This window comes from Rhododendron vialii, chromosome 1a, assembly GCF_030253575.1.
Source record: "Rhododendron vialii isolate Sample 1 chromosome 1a, ASM3025357v1".
Taxonomy (NCBI): Eukaryota; Viridiplantae; Streptophyta; class Magnoliopsida; order Ericales; family Ericaceae; genus Rhododendron; species Rhododendron vialii.
In genome coordinates this window covers 11,116,510-11,139,945 of record NC_080557.1, presented here as the reverse complement: position 1 = coordinate 11,139,945, position 23,436 = coordinate 11,116,510, and the positions used below count along the sequence as shown (strand labels likewise).

Genomic DNA, 23,436 nt, shown 5'->3' with positions numbered 1-23,436 from the left:
AGAGAAAATAATTTAGGGAAAATTTCAAAAAAGCCCCTGAACTTTCTGACAACTTGCAAAAAAACACCTGGACTTTCACTATTAACAAAAAAACACCTAAACTTAGCATTCCGTTAGCAATTAAACCCCTGCCGTCCAATTCCGTCAATTTTTAACGGATGGAGCTAACGGAATGTGTTAACTTTTTATTTTTTTACTTTTTACATTCAAAAATTACTTTTAACTCTTTCTTTTTTTATTGGTAAATAAATATGCAATTAAGTTCTTTTTTTTCTTATTATTTATCGAAAATTACTTTAACCCTATTTTTTATTTTCAAAATTTACCCTCCGCCCCCCCCCCCCCCCCCCCCCCCCCCCCCCCCTTTTTTTCTTATTAGAATCGACTCCACACCACCATTAACCCCACAACCAACCGCCAAAGCCTTAGCCACAATTTCAGAAATTCAAAAGTTCTTTTAACCTCCTCTTTGTAACCTTTTCTTTTTTTTTTACTACTTTTACTTCCAAAAATTACTTTTAACTCATTCTTTTTTTTAGTCATAAATAAATATGCAATAAATAGTAAAAATGGGTTAAAGTTATTATTATAAATAGTAAAGATTAGAGTTAAAGTAATTTTTGATAAATAGTAAGAAAAAAAAGAACTTTATTGCATATTTATTTACCAATAAAAAAAGAAAGAATTAAAAGTAATTTTTGAATGTAAAAAGTAAAAAAAAAAAAAAAGTTAACGCCTTCCGTTAGCTCCATCCGTTAAAAATTGACGGAATTGGACGGCAGGGGTTTAATTCCTAATGGAATGCTAAGTTTAGGTGTTTTTTTGTTAAAAGTGAAAGTTCAGGTTTTTTTTACAAGTTGTTAGAAAGTCCAGGGGCTTTTTTGAAATTTTCCCAATAATTTAATGAGTGAGTATTTGCTTATGCAATCAGTACTCCGGCCGTTATAAAGGGCAAGCTAGAGAGTACTCCCATAATCACCCAAAGCCCCTTCTCATCTTTTCTCTTTCTTCTCAACCTGTTAGGCGTATTTCTTTTCATTTTAACAAATGATGGGGGCATTAACTTGGCTATTTCAAATCCTTCTCTGTTTCTCGCAATATCAAGTTGCTTTTTCCTCATCGTCTCTCCGGCCTTCTTTTGCTTCTTCTGCAAACTACCCCTTGTGTGGTCATGATCAGAGGTCTGCGCTGCTGCAATTTAAGCATATGTTTACTATAAACAGCAGCAGTGCTTCTTCTTACTATTGTGATTATTTTGGTATTCCTTCACATCCAAAGACCCTGTCTTGGGATGAGAATGCAAGTGATTGTTGCAATTGGAATGGGGTCACGTGCGATGGGTTGACTGGTCACGTGATTGGGCTTGATCTCAGTTGTAGCCAGCTCTATGGTACGATGCATCCCAATAGTAGCCTTTTCCAACTCTCGCACCTGCAACGGCTTAATTTGGCTTACAATGACTTCAATTTCTCTCGCATTTCATATGCATTTGGCAGCTTTGCAAGTTTGACGCACCTCAACCTATCTTGGTCTGCCTTTTCAGGTTCAATCCCTTCTGAACTCTCCCTCCTGTCCAAACTCATTTCACTTGATCTTTCTTCTTATCCGCTGAAACTTGAACCCCTCCATTTCAAAATTCTCGTAAGAAACTTGACCCAGTTACAAGAACTCGTCCTTAATACGGTAAATATATCTTCTAGTTTACCCGAGTCCTTGACGAATTTGTCTTCTTTAAAAGCTCTAGACCTGTCGAGGACTAAATTGTCAGGGAACTTACCTGATAGCATTTTCCACCTTCCAAACTTGCAGAGGCTCTTGTTACGATACAACTATGATCTTATTGTCAATTTACCAAAATCAACTTGGGGTAGTGGTAGTTCTCTGAAGGAGTTGGATCTTTCTTCAACGAATTTGTCCGGAGAACTACCTGATTCAATTGGCAATCTCAAGTCTTTGAAATCCTTGGATCTCCATCAAACGAGTTTATCTGGAAAACTACCTGATTCAATTGGTTTTCTCAAGTCTTTGAATTACTTGAATCTTGCTTTGTGCAAATTACGGGGTTCCATTCCTAAATCTCTGGGGAACCTTACGCAGATCCGTGAACTAGATTTATCGGGAAATGGTTTTGATGGTGAAGTCCTATCTACTCTCTCAAATCTCAAGCAACTCACTCTGTTAGGACTTTCCTCCATCAACCTCGAAGGCAGAATTCCTCTTTTTGCCGAGTTCACAAAGCTGGAGAATTTATATCTAGCGGATAACAATTTGATTGGTGGATTTCCACTCTGGCTTGCGAGCTTGAAACAACTTAGTAATCTAGTTATATCTAGCAATCAACTCACAGGTCCCATCCCTTTCAATTTAAGTGTTTTTCAAAACCTGTGGGCACTCTTCTCATATAATAACTCTTTTAGTGGGGTAATACCTCCATCGTTGTTTACTCTTCCGTCATTGAGATATTTAGAGTTGAGTTCCAATAATTTAACTGGTCAAATTCCTGAGTTCCAGCATCATTTACCAATGGAATCCATTGACTTGAGTGACAATAAACTTCGTGGCCCTATTCCACAGTCAATTTCAACTCTTGTAAATCTGACCTGGCTATCTCTTGCATCAAATGATCTGAGTGGTGTTGTGGATCTGCATATACTAAAAAATGTTGAGTACCTTTATATTTCCAACACTAATCTTTCGGTGGTCGCTGGAAGCAATGTCAACAATACCCTTCCCAACCTTAGGAGTGTCTATATGTCGTCTTGCAACATTGAGGTGTTCCCTGATTTCTTAAGAGCCTCAGAGAATCTTGAAGAACTTGATCTTTCTACCAATAGAATTCATGGGCAGATTTTGAACTGGGTTGCGTTCATTGGTAAGGCTTCACTGCGGTATTTGAATCTTTCTCACAACTATCTCACACACATAAAGCAATTTTCCTGGGAGGGACTAGATACTCTTGATCTTCGTTTTAATTTGCTTCAAGGACCACTTCCCATTCCACCCCCCTCTATAAGTTTCTTTTTCATCTCAAACAATGGTCTTAGTGGAGAGATTCCTTCATTGATTTGCAATGCGAGTTCTCTTGAGATTCTTGATTTGTCTCACAACAATTTGAGCGGTGCGGTTCCACAATGTTTGTCAAATTTTAGTAGTGTTCTCTCGGTTTTGAATCTGCGCTCCAACGGATTTACAGGAACCCTTCCCTTGGCATTTGCAAAGCTCAACCAATTACGAAGTCTCGATTTGAGTGGAAATCATTTTGAAGGACCACTTCCAAGATCTTTGGTAAATTGTAGAAGCTTGGAAGTTCTAAACGTTGGAAACAACAAGGTTAATGATACATTTCCAAATTGGTTGGGGACTCTTTCTGAGTTACAGGTTCTTGTCGTACGATCCAACCGATTTTATGGTCCCATAAACACTGTAATGAGTGAATTTTCCTTTCCTAAGCTTCGAATTGTTGACCTCTCCTATAATGAGTTCACTGGCCATTTGCCAGTGAGGTACTTCGAAAATTTCCAAGCTATGAAGAACACAACTATGCCGAGCAAACAATACATGAGTGTGGGGGGTAGTTATTATCATGATTCTCTTGTAGTGACAATAAAGGGCCTTGAGATCGAACTGGTGAGAATTTTGACTATCTTCATAACAATCGATCTTTCATCCAACAATTTCAGTGGAGAAATTCCAAATGCCGTTGGAAAGCTCTGTTCCCTCAAAGTGCTTAATTTTTCTCATAACAGTCTTACAGGCCATATTACTGAATCTTTGGGAGACTTGACGAGCCTTGAATCATTAGACATCTCTTCTAACCACCTCACTGGCAAAATTCCAAGCCAACTAACAAATTTGACATTTCTCGCGGTCTTGAACCTTTCGTGCAACCGTCTCCATGGACCCATACCCAATGGTCGACAATTTAACACATTTGAGAATGGTTCATATGCTGGGAACTTAGGATTATGTGGATTTCCATTGTCGAAGGAATGTGGAGATAATCAAACAAAAGTACAGCCACCGGTGTTCCAACATGAGGAAGACGATTCAGATTTGGATGGATTTACTTGGAAAATTGTGGTAATAGGGTACGGGTGTGGAATGACACTGGGACTCTTTCTAGGATCTCTCATGTTCTTACTTGGTAGACCAAGATTCTTTGTCAAACTTGCTGAGAGAAAGTTGCCTAAGAAGGTGATACGATTGAGGAGAACGGTTGCAGACACAATGGCTAGAAGAAACTAGCAAACATCGATTGGATTGTCAGGTATGAGCTGCATGTTAACGCTCTTTCATTTCATGACTTCTCAATCAGGAAATCTGTTGCTATCCCATTCCAATATGTGGATTGAACTTGGTTCATCCATTACGCCTTCATATTGATTCAAGTCCACTAAATATTATTGCTTGCTCGTGAAAAACAAGACTTACAGCAGCTTACAAAGAATAAACCGTACTTGTCAACTTATTTTTCACCTGGTAGGTATTATGTCAATAAGACGTTAGATCATGTTTGATTGCTTTGGTTAAAAATTCCTTACACTTCGATCCTGACATGGATTGCTGCAATTGGTAGAGGAATCTAACCCAATCCCACAAAATTTATGTTTACAAAACTAGGACAAGTGGTATTAGCAATTACCCTCATCATAAGCCGGCCCAATCGAATGGGCTCGTCACATGTCATCAGGGTTAACCGGCATTCATACTTATGTGTTTTTTTCACCCTCGTAAATTCCCGTTGCAGGTACAAGCTAGGAAGGAAGCTTTGTCGCTACATGACATATCGTCGGAATATAGGATGGGAAGATATATGGGCAAGAAAATGACGAGTTTGGGCTGCATTTCATGTTATTATTGGAGAACTTCTTGTAGTATAGTGGGTGTTTGTTTAGGTAGGCTAGTGGTTATTCGTGATTTTGTTTGTGCTCTGATGCTGTTTGTGGTTTGTTTTTTCTTTGCATCATTTTCATCTAGTAATGATTTGGTTTCAAACATTTTCTTTGGGTTGTATTTGTTGAAGTGTGTGGATATTGTTGAATATGTGAAAGTGCATTTGAAATGTATGAAAATGTCTACCTAAAAGCGTGTTGAGACTTTAGAAAGCGTAGTCTTATTGAAGTACATAGACAACTCTCAATATCAACTTGTCTTTCTATAAATTAAGAAAATGAGACCTCATCGACATATGGGGATGAAGGTAGAGATGGTGTTGTAAGGTGGGGTGTGGTTGCTGTGGTGATCAAGGTTCCGTTCCGTGGTTTTTGCTGTATCTTGGCCGCCCTTGTGGTAGTGGTGGCAGCGGCAGTGAGGGTCTTGATCGGCGTTTTTGGGAGGATGGACTTAGGTGCGTGGATCTATTGTTTCTTAAAGGTTTTGCTTTTGTTTTTGTTTACTGTTTTTGTTGGCTTTCTTCCCCTGTGTGGGACTTTCTCTCCCTCCTTTTGGGTGTTTTTGTGGTGGATTTTCTACGTCGTTTTGATGGCTTTTCAAGGTCGGAGCCGAGTCTCGTGTGAGATCTTGAATGTTCGTTTATGAGTTTAGGCATCCTTTGTGGTTGCTTTCCTCCTTCCTTGAGGCGGCCACCTTTTATCGATGTATGATTTCGTATCAATGAAAACACCTTTAAGCTTTGACCAAAAAAAAAAACATACAGGGAGACCTATGGTACTCACCAGTTATTAGGTATGGTTGTGAACTGTATGCACCATGATTTTAAACGGTACGTTGGTTTGAAACTGAATAATCCAGTCTATCAATTAACCAATTACCCATCTCTCTCCCTCTCCCTATCAAGCAATTCAGCAAAAACTGACGTCCTTTCATCTGACTCTCTCTCCCTCCCTCTCGCCTCTCTCCCCCCTGCTTGTTCTGGTTCGACGACCTCATTCTGCCGACGACTCACTCCGACGTCCTTGCTAGTGTGACGGTAAGCCTCTTTCTCTTCGAGTTGATTCCATCTTGTTGCGTTTAATTGACTCCATTCAAAGTGAGGCTATATCGTTGGAGGGGAATATCATCTTCACGAATCGTAGTACTTTCAGATTTTGCACCAAGAGAGAGCTTACGAAAAACTCAAAGGAATTTGATAGCATTGACCAGAGTAGGCATTTGCGTAACTGTTGCTTTCTTCTATTTTGCTCTGTTTTTTCTAGAACGAAATAGAAAGCTACATTTTCGAGTACCATTTGAACTGTGTTTGGGCATTTTTTATACCCCACCACGTGTTTTATAAAAGTCAATGCAGTGTGGCACTTTAGCTCAATTGTGTGTTTAAAGTCTCTACAATTCAATAACGGAATGAAATTTCAAAACACCTTTTTTTTTCTTTTTTTTTTAAAGGCACGATGACACAAAAAATTATGTAAGGTTAACGGTCAAGTCTGAGTTGCTTTCTTCTTTTTTTATACCCTGCCACAAGTTTGATGAGAGGTCGATATGAAAATTCTCAAGTGCAGAGCGATTTATAGTTGTGCTTATGTTGAGGTGTTCCAAACTGTTTTGTTACAATAATTTGTGGGCTATATAGCGAACTAAATTTTCCTAAAATGTGAGGCCCCCAATGGACATGCGTTTTGCTCTTCCCAAGCAAACTAAATGAAATAAGGGAACCAACTACCCAACCTTTTTCTCATGAACTTGGCTATTACGAAACGGTTAAAACATCATTTTTTGAATTCCTTAAGGGTTCAATGAATGGTTTCCACTGTGGCTTTTTATCAAACAGGTAGTGGCTAGTGATGTATTGGACCCCCTGTTTAGAGACAAACACTTCCTCGTTCTTTCGCTGGTACTCATTTTATATCGAATTGCTATTCCAATGATAGAAAACTGTGACCTTCCATTCAAATCTGTACTTGCTGAATATTCGAATAACGCATAGGTATACATAGCAAAACAGAATATTTCATTTTCCGAAACAAATACTTAATACACAACGCAGAAGAACTAGTTGACAACTTAATGAATGATCGACATCCATAGGTGTGACTGTTAAGGTCAAGTGAATAAAGACGACCATTGGAATAGATATAACACAATCAATCGGTCTCTTTGACAAAAACTTTTTCCCTTATTCTAGTTCTTGGCATCTTGAAAAATCTAAAGGTGTTCTGGTTCTTCGTCATCAGTGCATAATACAGTTGGACAAATAGTCAATCGGGACTGGGCTTCATTGTATTTGGTTGGTTTCTCTTAATTTTTACTAGACTTAGAATATATAAAATTTTTAGATCTTATTGTTTGTATTGATGAAAGTTATAATCGGAAAAGTCATAATCTAGAAAGGCTGTCTTCCTATATGTCCTTTCAAACTTTTTCAATTCTTCTCTTCGAGACGAAGAGATCATGTGATGTGAAGATTGACCCAAATCTAGTAAAAAATAAGGCATAACAACAAAAAATACCGTGCCAAAAAGTCAGGAAAAAGTTAGCGCAAGGGGCCCTAAATGCATGATATAGAAAAGTTAAATTGGAAGTCTAAGATCATTCGCATCACGATCTCTACATTTTGGACCAAATTACACCTTAAAAAGTCACTTTATTCATTAGCTACTCACTTTTAAAATATCTACTACATTAGACCCATTGCCAGCGATCAAAGAATGCGTCAAAGGCCCGCTGATCAAAGAAGGCCCCTTGCTGGCATCGATCAAAGAAGGCTCATAGCTGGCGATCAAAGAATTCATCGAAGACCAGTCGATCAAAGAAGGCCCGTTGCAGGCATCGATCAAGGCCATGTTGTCGGTGACATTTTTTTTTTTTGGGTGCATGGGGTGAGATCTGGTAAAGGTAATAGATAAAGTAATAAAATATTATCTACCGAATGAACAGTGACTCACGGGAAGACGCGAGGCACTATAGTAAAACTACAAAATTGTCGAAGTAGCGATGGTAGTAAAGAGTCTGGTGCTGGCAAGTTTTGCATGATTTCCTCACTAGTATAGTTGCAGAGGGAGATGTGGATGCTCTAAGTTCACCCCAAACACCACGATATGCATTTCTTTTGTTCCATATGCATGTGGAAAAAAATATGCTTCAATCTTTTCCGACTTCTGTGGCCTTTGTTTTCTAAGAATATAAATGCATGATGTAGAAGTTTAATGGTAAGTCTAAGTCCACCCCAAACACCACGATTTGCATTTCTCTCCTTCCATTAAGGAAAAAAAGGGTATACTTCTTTATTGACTTTTGTGGCCTTTATTTTCTGAGGATATATAGTCTCACAATACATTTTCCTTAGCAAAAAAGTGTAATATTGTCTACCATATTGCATATTGTGAGACTAATTTTGTTGCATTTAATTGTATCTCCTTAAAAATTAAGTTCTTCATACATCTGGTGGGCGAAAGTTGACTCGAATATGAAAAAAAGAAGAGTTATCAAACCGGCAATATTGGAGGGATGTAGTACTATTTAAGTGTGTCCACTCCGCAAAAAGCGTTTCTATATAATGTATTTTTAATTTGTCAATCTACGCATTAGTGGATAATATATACCGAGTTCTTTTAATTTGTAGATAAAATTTGAAACCTTCTTGTCAAAAATAGCTAGAGTATTTAATAACTATAAATTTGCGTACTAGAGACGGAGGGAGTAATAGACATGGACAACCACTAAAACTTAAAGGTATCAGTCAGGAAAGACCAAACATGACATCACTACAAGAAATCAACCTTTTTGCAAGGAAATTTTTAGCGAGGATGTCTATTTCCTCGCTAAAGGAAGAGTTTTGGTGAGGAAATTATTGTTTCCTCGCTAATGGTGTTTTTTTGCGTGGAAGACATATTTTCCTTGCTATTTACTTGTCGCTAAAGAGTATTTGTGACGAAATTTCAAAATTCCTCGCTAATTGTTGTTGCAAAAAATACAGTATTTTGTCGCCAAAAGCCTGTAGTGACTTTTTGTGGCAAACTTATTGGGACGCTAAAGTTGAAAACCTTTTGCGAGGAATTCGTTTTCTTGAAAAACATTGGTTATTTGCGAGGAAATAAAGAATTCGTCGCTAAAGACTATGGTTATTTTTTGCATAAAATTGTGTTCCTCACAAAAAACCAATTTTTTGTGAGAAAATAATAAATTTGTTGCTATAAGTCTAAACTTCCTTTTTGTGGCTAGGTTAGTCCAAGCAACAATTAAAAGCATAGTTTGAGAGGAATCGGCGTTACTGCAAGAAGAAATTAATATGTCCAAGGAAATTGAAGTCTTATAGTGCACCGCATGATGCCTTCTTTTAGGATCAAAATCGTCTATTTTTTACGTATTATGGACTAAATCACTTTGTACCATGAATGAAGTTAATCGCGTATCGTTAGACACTCGATCAGACTTAAAATTTTAATTTTATAAACAAATTTGCATATTGATGAAGGGGTTTTTTCTAAACTGATTGAGAGCAAAAATTCATGTGAATGATTTAATTGACAAACTCAAGGAAATCAACGGTATCGATCGTCATGATTGTGTTATAGTTATGTGGCTACTGTGCATTCGCCTACAGCACACGACTTAGTTTACTATCAAGAAAGTTAAACGTATAGATTCTAAAGGTCATTGTTGAGTCTATAATTATAATGGACGATCTAAACCATTAGTGTCACGCCCTCGATTTTCAACATAATTAAGTAATACATTTCAATAAAAGAGAAACCTCGCATATCATATACGTTACCCAAATGAGTTTCCCACCTGTTTAATTTACAAACAAGTCCTTAAGTTTAGATAATTACAACTTTAGTCAAAAGAAAATTCAGTAATAATTAGTTACAAAACCACCTTTAACAAAATGAGATCTTCACAAAGATGACGAAATAACCGGTGATGTCAGCTTCCAAAAGTCTTTTACTGTCAAGCACATAATGCATGCAATCTATTGCCCGGCATCAGAACCTGAAAAGAAAGATTTGGTTGAGCTACACTAGCCCAGTAGAAAATTCTAAACTCAAGCTATATGCAATTTGAATGAACCATGCACCGAGAATGAATGAGTACTGACAGATACGCCTATACCACAAATGACTACCAACAAGTTGCGAATTATCGCCTAAGAGTCCTAGACTTCACATCAATGTCACTAGCCGTTTACTTCTTTAACTAGTTACATTATTAAACTCACGTCATCTCACACTTGTCTATAATCAAATCAAAACATCTTATTATTCTCCGTATGATAGTACAATCTTTCTCGTGTCCACATTGATCTTCATTAAATCCCTTAATTGCAAAACCTTTCTTTTCCTTTAATCCGGTATTTCCCATCAAATAATCACTAGGGTCACCTCGGGTCTAGTTCCCTCGAGCGCAGGGTCACCCCGAGTCTTTTCCCTCAATAACAATAATCAGGTGGGGTCACCTTGGGTCTAGTTCCCTCGAGCGCAGGGTCACCCCAAGTCTTTTCCTCCAATAATATGAATCAGTTGGGTCACCTCGGGTCTAGTTCCCTCGAGCGCAGGGTCACCCCGAGTCTTTTCCCTCAATAACGACCACTTGGGTCACCTTTCACACTTTTCACAATCGACATCATTTCATAATCAATTTCATCATCCCTTTAACGGTTATACCACTGAATTTTAATTAATCATTACGTGACTCCACAAATATACATGTTCATGCCTTTTCATTAATTTAGCCATTCACATTTGACATAGCATACTAAGCCCGTACATATAATCCTACCATACTTTATCCGTTAGTTTCTACACTTGAGCCTCATAGAGAGAGTGTCAAAAGGATTAAAAGGCTTGACGAGTCGAGAGGACACGAGTTATTTCCTCATTTCAAACAATTCTTTCTCACATCAATTTTCACTTCAAGCATTCCAAACAATCTACCAATCTACCACGTTGACTACATCTCAAACCGTTCCTAACTGTCATCCATATCAAGACTCGGACTAATTAATTATTACACGCCTATTCCTTTAAGTACACCATAACCTCACGCGTCCTCACCGTACCTCTAAGTACATTTCCCGTACCTTCACACGCCACATATTAACCCATGACTAGACTTTACGATGCCTGATCATCTAGTTTCTATACTTGGAGTCCGTAAAAGCATGTACTAAACGAATCTAAGAAATTTACGAATCGAGAGAGGGAACGGATTGCAACACTACTCATCGAATCCCTAGACATGTTCACTCTAGTCCATTGGATGCCACTCTAAGTGAGAAATGAGTAATACTCATCAAACACTTGGAAGAATACACGAACAAGCTCATTAGAGTCGATGAGAGGCTTTGACATGCAAGTTGAAAGATATAGGAAAGTAGCTGAAAGATACTGCAGCAGCTCAAATAAGCAGGTGAAAGCAGGTGAAACTTCTAGTCTCCTACCGGTAGGCAAGCAAGTCCTACCGGTAGAACTTGAAAACAGAAAGGCTAACATTCCGGTAAAACCTAGACCTACCGGTAGGTGAACAAGTCCTACCGGTAGAAACTCCAATTCACGCAACCTACCGGTAGGCAAGCAAGTCCTACCGGTAGAACTTGGAAACAGAAAGGTCAACACCGGTAGGCAAGCAAGTCCTACCGGTAGAACTTGGAAACAGAAAGGTCAACATTCAAATTCGAGCGTGACCTACCGGTAGGCAAGAAATTCCTACCGGTAGAAGTTCGATACATGCTTGACCTACCGGTAGGTAAGGAATTCCTACCGGTAGAAGTTCGATACGTTGAGCAGCTTTTGAGCTGCTGCTGTACGTTTGAGCTGGTTGACAAAATTTCTCAATCGTTCTACCGGTAGGGTAAAAGCTCCTACCGGTAGGAGGAGTTACTTACAGACGATTTCAACAGATTTCGACAGAAAATTTTTAAGTTTCGATCCAATCTCAACGACAACCAATACCAGCTCGAATAAGGCATAAAAACACTCAAATAGCATATAAAGTGAGGTAGAATTCCCTACCTCGAAGTCGGAGCACGAAACCCAAGAAGTTACAAGCCCTAGCTTTCCGAAAACCTTGTTCCAACCGGAATACAACTTCTCCGAGCTCGAACCGGAGCGATACGGACCACAATACACGAGTAGAAGATGGAATGGAGGTTATTTGTTGTGGGTTTTGAATTTAGAGGTGAGTTTTTGGGTGAGGGAGTGAGAGAGGTAGAGAGAGCCGAGAGAGAGAACGGGAGAGAGAATGGGATGGGGTTTTGGGAATTATTTTCCCCTGGCACACACACACTTATACACACATGCACCTTATCACACTAACACCCACATATTTTAAACTCTTGCACATTGACCCACAATTAAAATAAACTCAATCAATTTCACATTTTATTTTATTATTATTATTATTTTTTTTTTATAAAATGTTCAAATAATATCCGAAAAAATACGGGTCCTTACACCCTACCCTCCTTAAAGAAATTTCGTCCTCGAAATTTGCTAAAACTAATCTAGCCATGCCAAATAACATATCAACACACTCGAACCGTAGCACTATCCATCACGCAACAATTCAATAATCATCGAAGTCCACGTCTAGATTCATATCAAGCAAACCACAACAAACACGCGTATATCTTTCGAACTTCGTACCCCCATTTCCACGTAACCATGCACTAACAACATCAGCTTACCTTTCAACAATGGACTACGCGAGTCTAAGGTACGCATCGGTTTCTTTTCATAGGACACTTGAGCTTCTAATTCAATTTCGGACCTCTCTAACACATGCAATGGATTTATTTCATACCTCCTCAATCTCCGTATACATAATGCATCATATATTTTGAAAAAGTCAGGCGGTAACGTCAAACGGTACACAGTTTCTAAACTTTTCTTTATTATACAAATCCTATACACAATTATCTATCTCACCATGGAGATCTTACCTCCTAAGTATAATCAGATAATCCATTTGACTTCCCGAGACTTCCATCTAGAATGGGCGGTGATCAAGCGCCTCTTCCAAGTGGATTTCACCGGTTGTCGCCTGGGTATCCCAAAACACGCACATAGTGTCCGACACTTAGACTATCCTTCTTACGGTGAACGCTTCCTTTCTGCCAGAACGAGACAAACCCAACGCAACTATGCTTTACGAAATTCATGATTTCCCTTCTTCAAATAACATTGGGTGACGTCGACGGTCAACACAATCCTTTGGTCAGCCCTCCGCAGTTAGCAATCTTTGACGATCTTTACCTTTCTCTTTTCGGTCATTCTCCCTCGAGCTTCCAACTATCGTTGGCGAATCGAATTAATTGTTTTAGCGGGTCCATAACACAAGCCAATCCTTCTAAAGGCCGCACCAAATTTTCACTCTAGGTTGGGTCATTCTATATTACGAGAAGGATTCGATTCGTCATCTCAAATGAAACGAATAAGCTACAAAACTCAAGCAGCATTAATCAAGAATTTGAAGAACAGCAATAGGGCATCTGAAATTTAGAGAGCACTTGGAATCTTTACGGCGGTTCGGCAACAAACTCGAAGTACCTATTTATGCCAACTCACGAAATTTGAAGTGACAGGTCATAACTCTCTTATTGCTTTACAAGTCAGAGGAGTCAACGGATAACATTTTTCAAACGAAAGATTTCGATATTATGAATAAGTTCCAGGTAATGAGACTGATCTCGCGCAAACCAATTGATCCAAAATAGGAAATTTTCCATACTAGAAATGAGTAGAACTTTCAACAATTTGAGACTAAGCATCACAAGATGAATCATGTGCCTCCAGAATCGAGGAACCACGACAGAGTAAAATACCACTGAAAGTAATTTCCACAATTGAATTTGTATTGAACGGTGTCAATGAATAGACATCAATAGATATGTCACCACAAGATTTGACTCCAACAATGGAAATTCGAACCAACCAAATAGGCAAGGGCAAACAAATAGATACAAAGCGGATATGAGTTCAAATCATATGACCTCTTAGTCATGGGACCAAAATGGATGATGGCCCAAGCAAACAATAGTGGGAACAAGGTCTAAATTTTTGATAGTGCTAACGAATTTGTATTTCATACGGTACATAGCCAAAGGTTGGGTTCAATAGATTGATGTTGCAAATTAAATACTCATATGGAACAACGATTACAAGCAAACGACGAAAATGATAATCGCATCAAGGAAATCCAAACTGACCAATGAAAATTTATCTCAAGCAGGGTAATGTCAAAATAAGACCTTGAATAGGGAACGAGGAACATTTGTCAAATTTGATAGCAACAGTGTCATAAGATACTTCGCTACAAGAATGTAAATATGTCCAAGAAAAGCTAGGAAGGGATCGCATGACAATTGACTCAAATACTGAGAATTATAACGGGTCATCCACCCACTGGATTTCACGGAAGAATAAATTACGATACAATTCTAACAATATTCAGCTTGGCCAATGAAAGATGGTAATAGACGAAACAACTCTTCTAAAATCACATTTGAGATGTCACCAATCATCATGGATACAAACAAGCCCTGTCCAAATCAAACCAAATCTCGATATAAGCAATTTAAAGAGGTCAAGGACAACACTTCAATATGGAATGATTAACCTCTAATCTCGGCAAATATGATCTATCGATATTTCTCAACACGCGTGGACTAAGATTTCTTATTTTCTATTCCAAACATGGACAAGAATAGGATTCTCAATGAGTGAAATGCTTCCAAATCAAAAGTATTGTAGAGAATGAGTAGCACAACTAGGAATAAATGATACCTCAAACAAGTGACGCTTCTAAGAGCTAGAGAATAAGGGGGGGGTGGTAGTTTAGCGGCGGAACTGCATCTGTTGCTGTTTCGACGTATGTGTTTCCTGCTGCATCGAGCTCGACTCACCATGTACTCCCAATCCCCGAGGACAATTCCTTGCCATGTGGCCACGTTCGCTGCAAGTATAACAAGATCCCCCACGCCATGGACATTGAGAACGAATATGACCAAACTGACGACATCGATAACACACAGTCTGACACTTGAGAAGAGCTCTTGGAGTCCCGATATAAAGAGGTGGCTTAAAGCCCTGCTGGTCCTGAATAAAGTGATTTAATACTCTAGGTTTCTGCCTTCCTGAACTCTCAACACTCTTAGAAGATGATTTTGTGCTAACGACTCGATGCCTAATTTCTCCCACATTCACACCACCTTGCGCACCTTCCAGTGTCTCGACACCTTTTCCGCACTCAGCAATCTCAGGAAACATCGCTTCATCCCTGGTACATTGACTCACTTCATTCTCCCCGTTTGCACTACAGCCCTGGTGCTCACGATCCCCAGTCTCACCACACCTATCTCCACGTCTCGAAGACATCCTACTATGGAAGCATAAGAAATGAAATCATCAACATTAGCCACCTAATTATGTGCTACAGGTCTCCAACCTTTCCAACCGAAGTCAACAACTTTGTGCCACTCTATGTGATATATATATGCAATGTCACATCGACATACTGACTCTTCATGCAAGCACACATGTGATTTTTGTAAAAAGATGCATCGATTTTTTTTGAACCCATGAGACCAAAAGTCTCCCCACGGTCTCGAGGTGTTCTAAACTTATGCTCTGATACCAAGGTGTCACGCCCTCGATTTTCAACATAATTAAGTAATACATTTCAATAAAAGAGAAACCTCGCATATCATATACGTTACCCAAATGAGTTTCCCACCTGTTTAATTTACAAACAAGTCCTTAAGTTTAGATAATTACAACTTTAGTCAAAAGAAAATTCAGTAATAATTAGTTACAAAACCACCTTTAACAAAATGAGATCTTCACAAAGATGACGAAATAACCGGTGATGTCAGCTTCCAAAAGTCTTTTACTGTCAAGCACATAATGCATGCAATCTATTGCCCGGCATCAGAACCTGAAAAGAAAGATTTGGTTGAGCTACACTAGCCCAGTAGAAAATTCTAAACTCAAGCTATATGCAATTTGAATGAACCATGCACCGAGAATGAATGAGTACTGACAGATACGCCTATACCACAAATGACTACCAACAAGTTGCGAATTATCGCCTAAGAGTCCTAGACTTCACATCAATGTCACTAGCCGTTTACTTCTTTAACTAGTTACATTATTAAACTCACGTCATCTCACACTTGTCTATAATCAAATCAAAACATCTTATTATTCTCCGTATGATAGTACAATCTTTCTCGTGTCCACATTGATCTTCATTAAATCCCTTAATTGCAAAACCTTTCTTTTCCTTTAATCCGGTATTTCCCATCAAATAATCACTAGGGTCACCTCGGGTCTAGTTCCCTTGAGCGCAGGGTCACCCCGAGTCTTTTCCCTCAATAACAATAATCAGGTGGGGTCACCTTGGGTCTAGTTCCCTCGAGCGCAGGGTCACCCCAAGTCTTTTCCTCCAATAATATGAATCAGTTGGGTCACCTCGGGTCTAGTTCCCTCGAGCGCAGGGTCACCCCGAGTCTTTTCCCTCAATAACGACCACTTGGGTCACCTTTCACACTTTTCACAATCGACATCATTTCATAATCAATTTCATCATCCCTTTAACGGTTATACCACTGAATTTTAATTAATCATTACGTGACTCCACAAATATACATGTTCATGCCTTTTCATTAATTTAGCCATTCACATTTGACATAGCATACTAAGCCCGTACATATAATCCTACCATACTTTATCCGTTAGTTTCTACACTTGAGCCTCATAGAGAGAGTGTCAAAAGGATTAAAAGGCTTGACGAGTCGAGAGGACACGAGTTATTTCCTCATTTCAAACAATTCTTTCTCACATCAATTTTCACTTCAAGCATTCCAAACAATCTACCAATCTACCACGTTGACTACATCTCAAACCGTTCCTAACTGTCATCCATATCAAGACTCGGACTAATTAATTATTACACGCCTATTCCTTTAAGTACACCATAACCTCACGCGTCCTCACCGTACCTCTAAGTACATTTCCCGTACCTTCACACGCCACATATTAACCCATGACTAGACTTTACGATGCCTGATCATCTAGTTTCTATACTTGGAGTCCGTAAAAGCATGTACTAAACGAATCTAAGAAATTTACGAATCGAGAGAGGGAACGGATTGCAACACTACTCATCGAATCCCTAGACATGTTCACTCTAGTCCATTGGATGCCACTCTAAGTGAGAAATGAGTAATACTCATCAAACACTTGGAAGAATACACGAACAAGCTCATTAGAGTCGATGAGAGGCTTTGACATGCAAGTTGAAAGATATAGGAAAGCAGCTGAAAGATACTGCAGCAGCTCAAATAAGCAGGTGAAAGCAGGTGAAACTTCTAGTCTCCTACCGGTAGGCAAGCAAGTCCTACCGGTAGAACTTGAAAACAGAAAGGCTAACATTCCGGTAAAACCTAGACCTACCGGTAGGTGAACAAGTCCTACCGGTAGAAACTCCAATTCACGCAACCTACCGGTAGGCAAGCAAGTCCTACCGGTAGAACTTGGAAACAGAAAGGTCAACACCGGTAGGCAAGCAAGTCCTACCGGTAGAACTTGGAAACAGAAAGGTCAACATTCAAATTCGAGCGTGACCTACCGGTAGGCAAGAAATTCCTACCGGTAGAAGTTCGATACATGCTTGACCTACCGGTAGGTAAGGAATTCCTACCGGTAGAAGTTCGATACGTTGAGCAGCTTTTGAGCTGCTGCTGTACGTTTGAGCTGGTTGACAAAATTTCTCAATCGTTCTACCGGTAGGGTAAAAGCTCCTACCGGTAGGAGGAGTTACTTACAGACGATTTCAACAGATTTCGACAGAAAATTTTTAAGTTTCGATCCAATCTCAACGACAACCAATACCAGCTCGAATAAGGCATAAAAACACTCAAATAGCATATAAAGTGAGGTAGAATTCCCTACCTCGAAGTCGGAGCACGAAACCCAAGAAGTTACAAGCCCTAGCTTTCCGAAAACCTTGTTCCAACCGGAATACAACTTCTCCGAGCTCGAACCGGAGCGATACGGACCACAATACACGAGTAGAAGATGGAATGGAGGTTATTTGTTGTGGGTTTTGAATTTAGAGGTGAGTTTTTGGGTGAGGGAGTGAGAGAGGTAGAGAGAGCCGAGAGAGAGAACGGGAGAGAGAATGGGATGGGGTTTTGGGAATTATTTTCCCCTGGCACACACACACTTATACACACATGCACCTTATCACACTAACACCCACATATTTTAAACTCTTGCACATTGACCCACAATTAAAATAAACTCAATCAATTTCACATTTTATTTTATTATTATTATTATTTTTTTTTTATAAAATGTTCAAATAATATCCGAAAAAATACGGGTCCTTACAATTAGAACTTCACATTCTACCAATTCAATAAGTGTCACCCAAATAGAAGATCATCGGATATCAACAACTACTTGATCGGAAGACATTCAATACGCCCGGAGGTATTAAAGTCTTATAATACACCACCCGAACACCACTCGACGTATTTATTCGCGATCAAAACTGTCTATCATTTGTACATTGTACTACTGATCATTCCTTCAGAAAATAAGATTAACGACACATGTAACCACCATATTGGAATAGGTTATTCATGCCAAAAAAGTGATTAGACTCATCTAATTTTTTTTAATTGTATAAAAGTATTTCGACGAGGTAGTTGCGGATATCCGATCAATTTGAACTTTTGCATGGAGATTCAATTTGATGAGACCTGCAAGATGAATGGTTTGGATAATCGAGTAGAGATCCGGATCACTACAAGAAAATGTGGTCTGATTATGCATGTCAATTGTTCCAGAAACACCCGCGAAATTTCATCCCTCTTAAAAGTAGACCCAAATTCATATTTCCCTCCTCCTTTTTTCACTTTCTTTTGAACTACCCTCCCAAATTTCCTCCGCCCAAACGAAAACCCCTTAAGAGTTAAGACGAAAAGCCCCAAATCCTGATTTCTTTCTAACTGTTGTCAATCTCTCACCGGCATCTTCACTGGTTGTCGATCTCTCACCGTCCGTCGCAGGTACACACGATCTCTCTCTCTTTCTCTCTCTCTCTCTCTCTCTAGTCATAATGCGATTTGGAGCACACACATGCACAAAGTACGGTTTATCTCAAGTTCTGGGTTCGATCTCTTTGAACCTGAAGCTCTTCTGTTGCCGCTGTTGCTAGAGTTGTTTGGGAGCACGAGTACGGAGTTTTTGAGCGAAAATCCAGAAGTACTGAATGTCAATCCATCCGTGGTTTATACAAGTCCTCGAAGCCGGTGTATGTCAGTAGACTAAACAGGTAGAAGATCTAAAGCAAAACCCCAAATTGGTTGTTCGAATAAGAGGATAATCTGGTTAGTATTGACAATTTCTCCTGCATGGGCTAAATTACTGGTCTCTCTCTCTCTCTCTCTCTCTCTCTCTCTCTCTCTCTACGTTCGTTTTTTTGAACACATTCCAGGTGTTTGATTAAATGCTGATGTTGCTACTAAGTATATCATATCTGAAGCTCAACAGAAAAATATGGAGAATTTTTTTTGGATTCCTAGATTCTGGTAATTGGTTGTTTGCAGTTCTTATTTTAGAATGTGCCAAGGATATTTTAGAATTTGCCAAGGAATGCTTACCTATTTCCAATCTCTGTAGAACAACGTGCATTTGGAATGTATTATTTCCGGAATCAATTATAATACATCTGATACAGAATTATATTTTTTTGGAAGTGCTTAGTTGTAGTAAACTCACACGTGCAAACCAATGTGGAAAAGAAATGAGGAAACTAAAAGATCTTAATGTGTTCACTAGCCTCACAGTTTGTTGAGCTTCGATGTGTGTCCTTACTATATGTTTTTCAGCATTCTAAACAAGTACTTCAATTGCCTACTAAGTGTTTGATAAAATGTGCCAACTACAATAGCCTTATGGTTTCGTTCATTTTTTGGTGTAATTATTTTTCAGAATCTTCGGCAGAATCGGTCTCTCACTTTAAGCCAATTTCTACCAAAATCTTATGAACTCGAGATACGTAAAAACCATTCTTTTTTAATTGCAAGTCCAATGTTACAGCTGTGAACCCTTCTCTCATAATGGAAAGACAGCTTTGCATTGCTGGGATCCTATAGCTATAATCCTTCCTTTTGCTTTGTTACTTTTATTCCTTTAGTGTTGAGGGTGCATGAGAGAATAGTTGGTTGATTGTCGAACACTTTGTTTTTTTACTTTGTAAACTGTTGTATGATTTTGGGATCATGTTTGAAGCATTTTAGAAAAAAACGGTTTCTTAGAGAAGTTGGGTTCATTGATAGAATTGGTCAGTAGCAAGGAAGGGTAATTTATTTTCGTTGTGTTTAGAACATGTTGCTTCGTGCCTTTAGGCACAAATAATTGACTAGATAGAAGGTAGAGAAGGATAGCCGTTGGAAAGCTCCATTCCCTCAAAGTGCTTAATTTTTCTCATAACAGTCTTACAGGTCATATTCCAGAATCTTTGGGAGACTTAACGAGCCTTGAATCATTAGACATCTCTTCTAACCACCTTAACGGGAGAATTCCAAGCCAATTAATAAGTTTGACATTTCTCGCGGTCTTGAACCTTTCATAGAACTGTCTCCAAGGACGCATACCCCATGGTTCACAATTTAATACATTTTAGAATGGTTCATAGGCTGGGAACTTAGGATTATGTGGGTTTCCATTGTCGAAGGAATGTGAAGATAATAGAACAAAAGTACAACGTACCACTAGTGTTACAACATGAGGAAGATGATTCAGATTTAGATGGATTTACTTGGAAAATTGTGGTGATAGGGTATGGTTGTGGAATAACACTGAGAATCTTTCTAGGATCTCTCATGTTCTTAATTGGTAGACCCAAATTCTTTGTCAAACTTGTTGAAAGAGAAATGCCGAAGAAGGTGATAAGATTGAGGAGAACGGTTGCAAACATAGTAGCTAGAAGAAACTAGCAAACATCGATCGCACTGTCAGGTATGAGCTGTTAATTCTCTTGCATTTCATGACTTCTGACTACTTTTTTTAATCCAATCTATAACTTCGTGGTACTTATAGTATTTTATCTGGTGTTATAACATACACATGGTATAAATTCTGTTGTGAATCTTTTGACAATCCTAAAACATTTACATATGTATATCCTAATAGTTTTAAAAAATTGAACATAATCAGTTACCTCCTCCTCTTTCAGAAACCGAGGTTGAATCGAATGACGCCAAGGTGGGTTCCCCTCAACAGCCATTGTAACCATCTGATCAGTTAGGACGCCAATCGCATCCATCACTCGCTACTCAAGTTGTTGGAACTGCACCTCTGTTCGTGCCTCCTGCTCTACGTCATCTCTTTCATAGACTTCGTTCACAAAAGCCGTACGACCACTACGTCCCCCTCGACCTCCAACACGTCTCGCAGCCATAGTCGAGATCGAAACTTGTGCTTTGATACTAATTGATGCAGGGTGCCGTATGACTACAGAAATGATCGTGCAACAAGGAGATACACAAACAATATAGGTTTAGAGAAAACACTATCTAGAATCTCTTCATTCAATAATAATCAACTACTGTCTTGCACAGAAGGCTTAGAACTTATTAAATAGGTAGAAAACCCTAACCCTAATTGAGCCTAATTCTTGTAGAAAACATAAAATAGGAAGCTAAATAAACTATAATTGAAAAATTGAATACTCTAGAACACTTATTCCTAAAATTAAAACACCCTAACAAAGTTACTAAAACATAAAATACGAAAAACTAAATAATGCTATTTATTAAATTATTTTCAATTCCCATTCTGCATCAAATACACTAAGGTTGGTCAATAAAAAGCCATTACAGAGGAGGAATGAAATTATGTGCCTCTCTTTGAACTTCAATACCTGATATTTGGGAGTTAGAATTCTGATGTCATGACGTCAACTTCAAATTCCCTTTGGAAATCTGTTGTTATCCCATTCCAACATTATGTTGACTGTGCTTGTGAATTTGGTTCATCCATTTTGCCTCCATATTGATTCAAGTCCACTTAATATTATTGCTTGCTCATGAAAAACAAGACTTACAGCACTTTACAAAGAATAAACCGTACTTGTCAACTTATTTTTCACCTGGTAAGTATTATGTGAATAAGACATTATATCATGTTTGATTGCTTTGGGTAAAAATTCATTACTCTTCGATTCTGACATGGATTGCTGCAATTGGTAGAGCCATCGAACCCAATCCCACAAAATTTGTGATTACAAATAACTAGGACAAGTGGTATTAGTAATTCCCCTGATCATACGCCGGCCCAATCGAATGGGCTCGTCACGTGTTAACAGGATCAGTTGGCATTTATTCTTATGTGTTTTTTTCACCATCATAAAATACCATTGCAGGTACAAGCAAGGAAGGAAGCTTTGTTGGTGCAAGAGATAACGTTGGAATAAAGGATGGGAAGATGAGCAAGAAATTTTTGAGTTTGGGCTGCATTTCGTATTATTGTTGGAGAACTTCTTGTAGTATGGTGGGTGTGGGTGTTTTGTTTACCCTTCTAGTCTGATGTCATTTGTGGTTTGTTTTTTTCCATCATTTTCATCTAGTAATGATTTGGTTTCAAAAAATTTCTTTAGGTTGTATTTGTTGAAGTGCGCGGATATTGTGTCATATGTGAAAGCGCATTTGAAATCTATGAAATGTCTACCTAAAAGCATGTTGAGCGTGTTAAGACTTTAGAAAGCCTAGTTTTATTAAAGTAGATAGACAACTCTCAATTTTCCTTTCAATATCAACTTGTCTTTCTATAAATCGAGAAAAGGAGACCTCATCAACATACAGGGATGGAGGTAGCGATGGTGCTATACGGTAGGGTGTGGCTGCTATGGTGATCAAGGTTTCATTCTATGATCTTTGTTGTCTCTCGTCTGCCCTTGTGGTGACAGTGGCAGCGGCAGTGAGGGTCTTGATCAGCGTTTTTGGGCGGTTGGAGTTAGGTTCGTGGATCTATTGTTTTCTTACAGGTTTTGCTTTAGTTTTTGTTTACTATTTTTGTTTGGTTTTCTTTTCCTATGTGGGACTTTCTCTCACTCCTCGTGGGTCTTCTTGTGGTGGGTTTTCTACGTCGTTTTGATGGCTTTTCAAGGTCAGAGCTGAGTCTCTTGTGAGGTCTTCAATGTTCGTTTATGAGTTTAGGCATCCTTTGTGGTTGCTTTCCTCCCTCCTTGGGTCGGCCACTCGTTATTGATGTATGATTTCGTATCAATGGAAGCACCTTAAGCTTTGACCAAAAAGAAATGGGACACACCAGTTATTAGGTTGTGTACTGTATGCACCATGATTTTAAACGATTGGTTTGAACCTAAATAAAACAGTCTATCAATTAACCAATTACCCATCTCTCTCCTCCCTGTCAAGCAATTTTGCAAAAATTGACGTTCACTCCCACGCTCTCGCAGCTCTCCCCCTTGCTTGTTCTGGTTCGACAACCTCATTTCGGCGATGACTCA

At 38.8% G+C, this 23,436-nt stretch overlaps 1 protein-coding gene across 1 annotated transcript; it reads left to right on the top strand.

Moving 5' to 3' along the window:
• Positions 1-913: 913 nt before the first annotated feature.
• LOC131301283 (receptor-like protein 7) lies at positions 914-22,773 on the top strand. Its single transcript, XM_058327481.1, has 2 exons — positions 914-4,267; positions 22,330-22,773. Exon 1 carries the CDS (start codon positions 1,048-1,050, stop codon positions 4,243-4,245), a length of 3,198 nt encoding a protein of 1,065 aa, XP_058183464.1. The 5' UTR covers positions 914-1,047; the 3' UTR covers positions 4,246-4,267; positions 22,330-22,773.
• Positions 22,774-23,436: the final 663 nt, after the last annotated feature.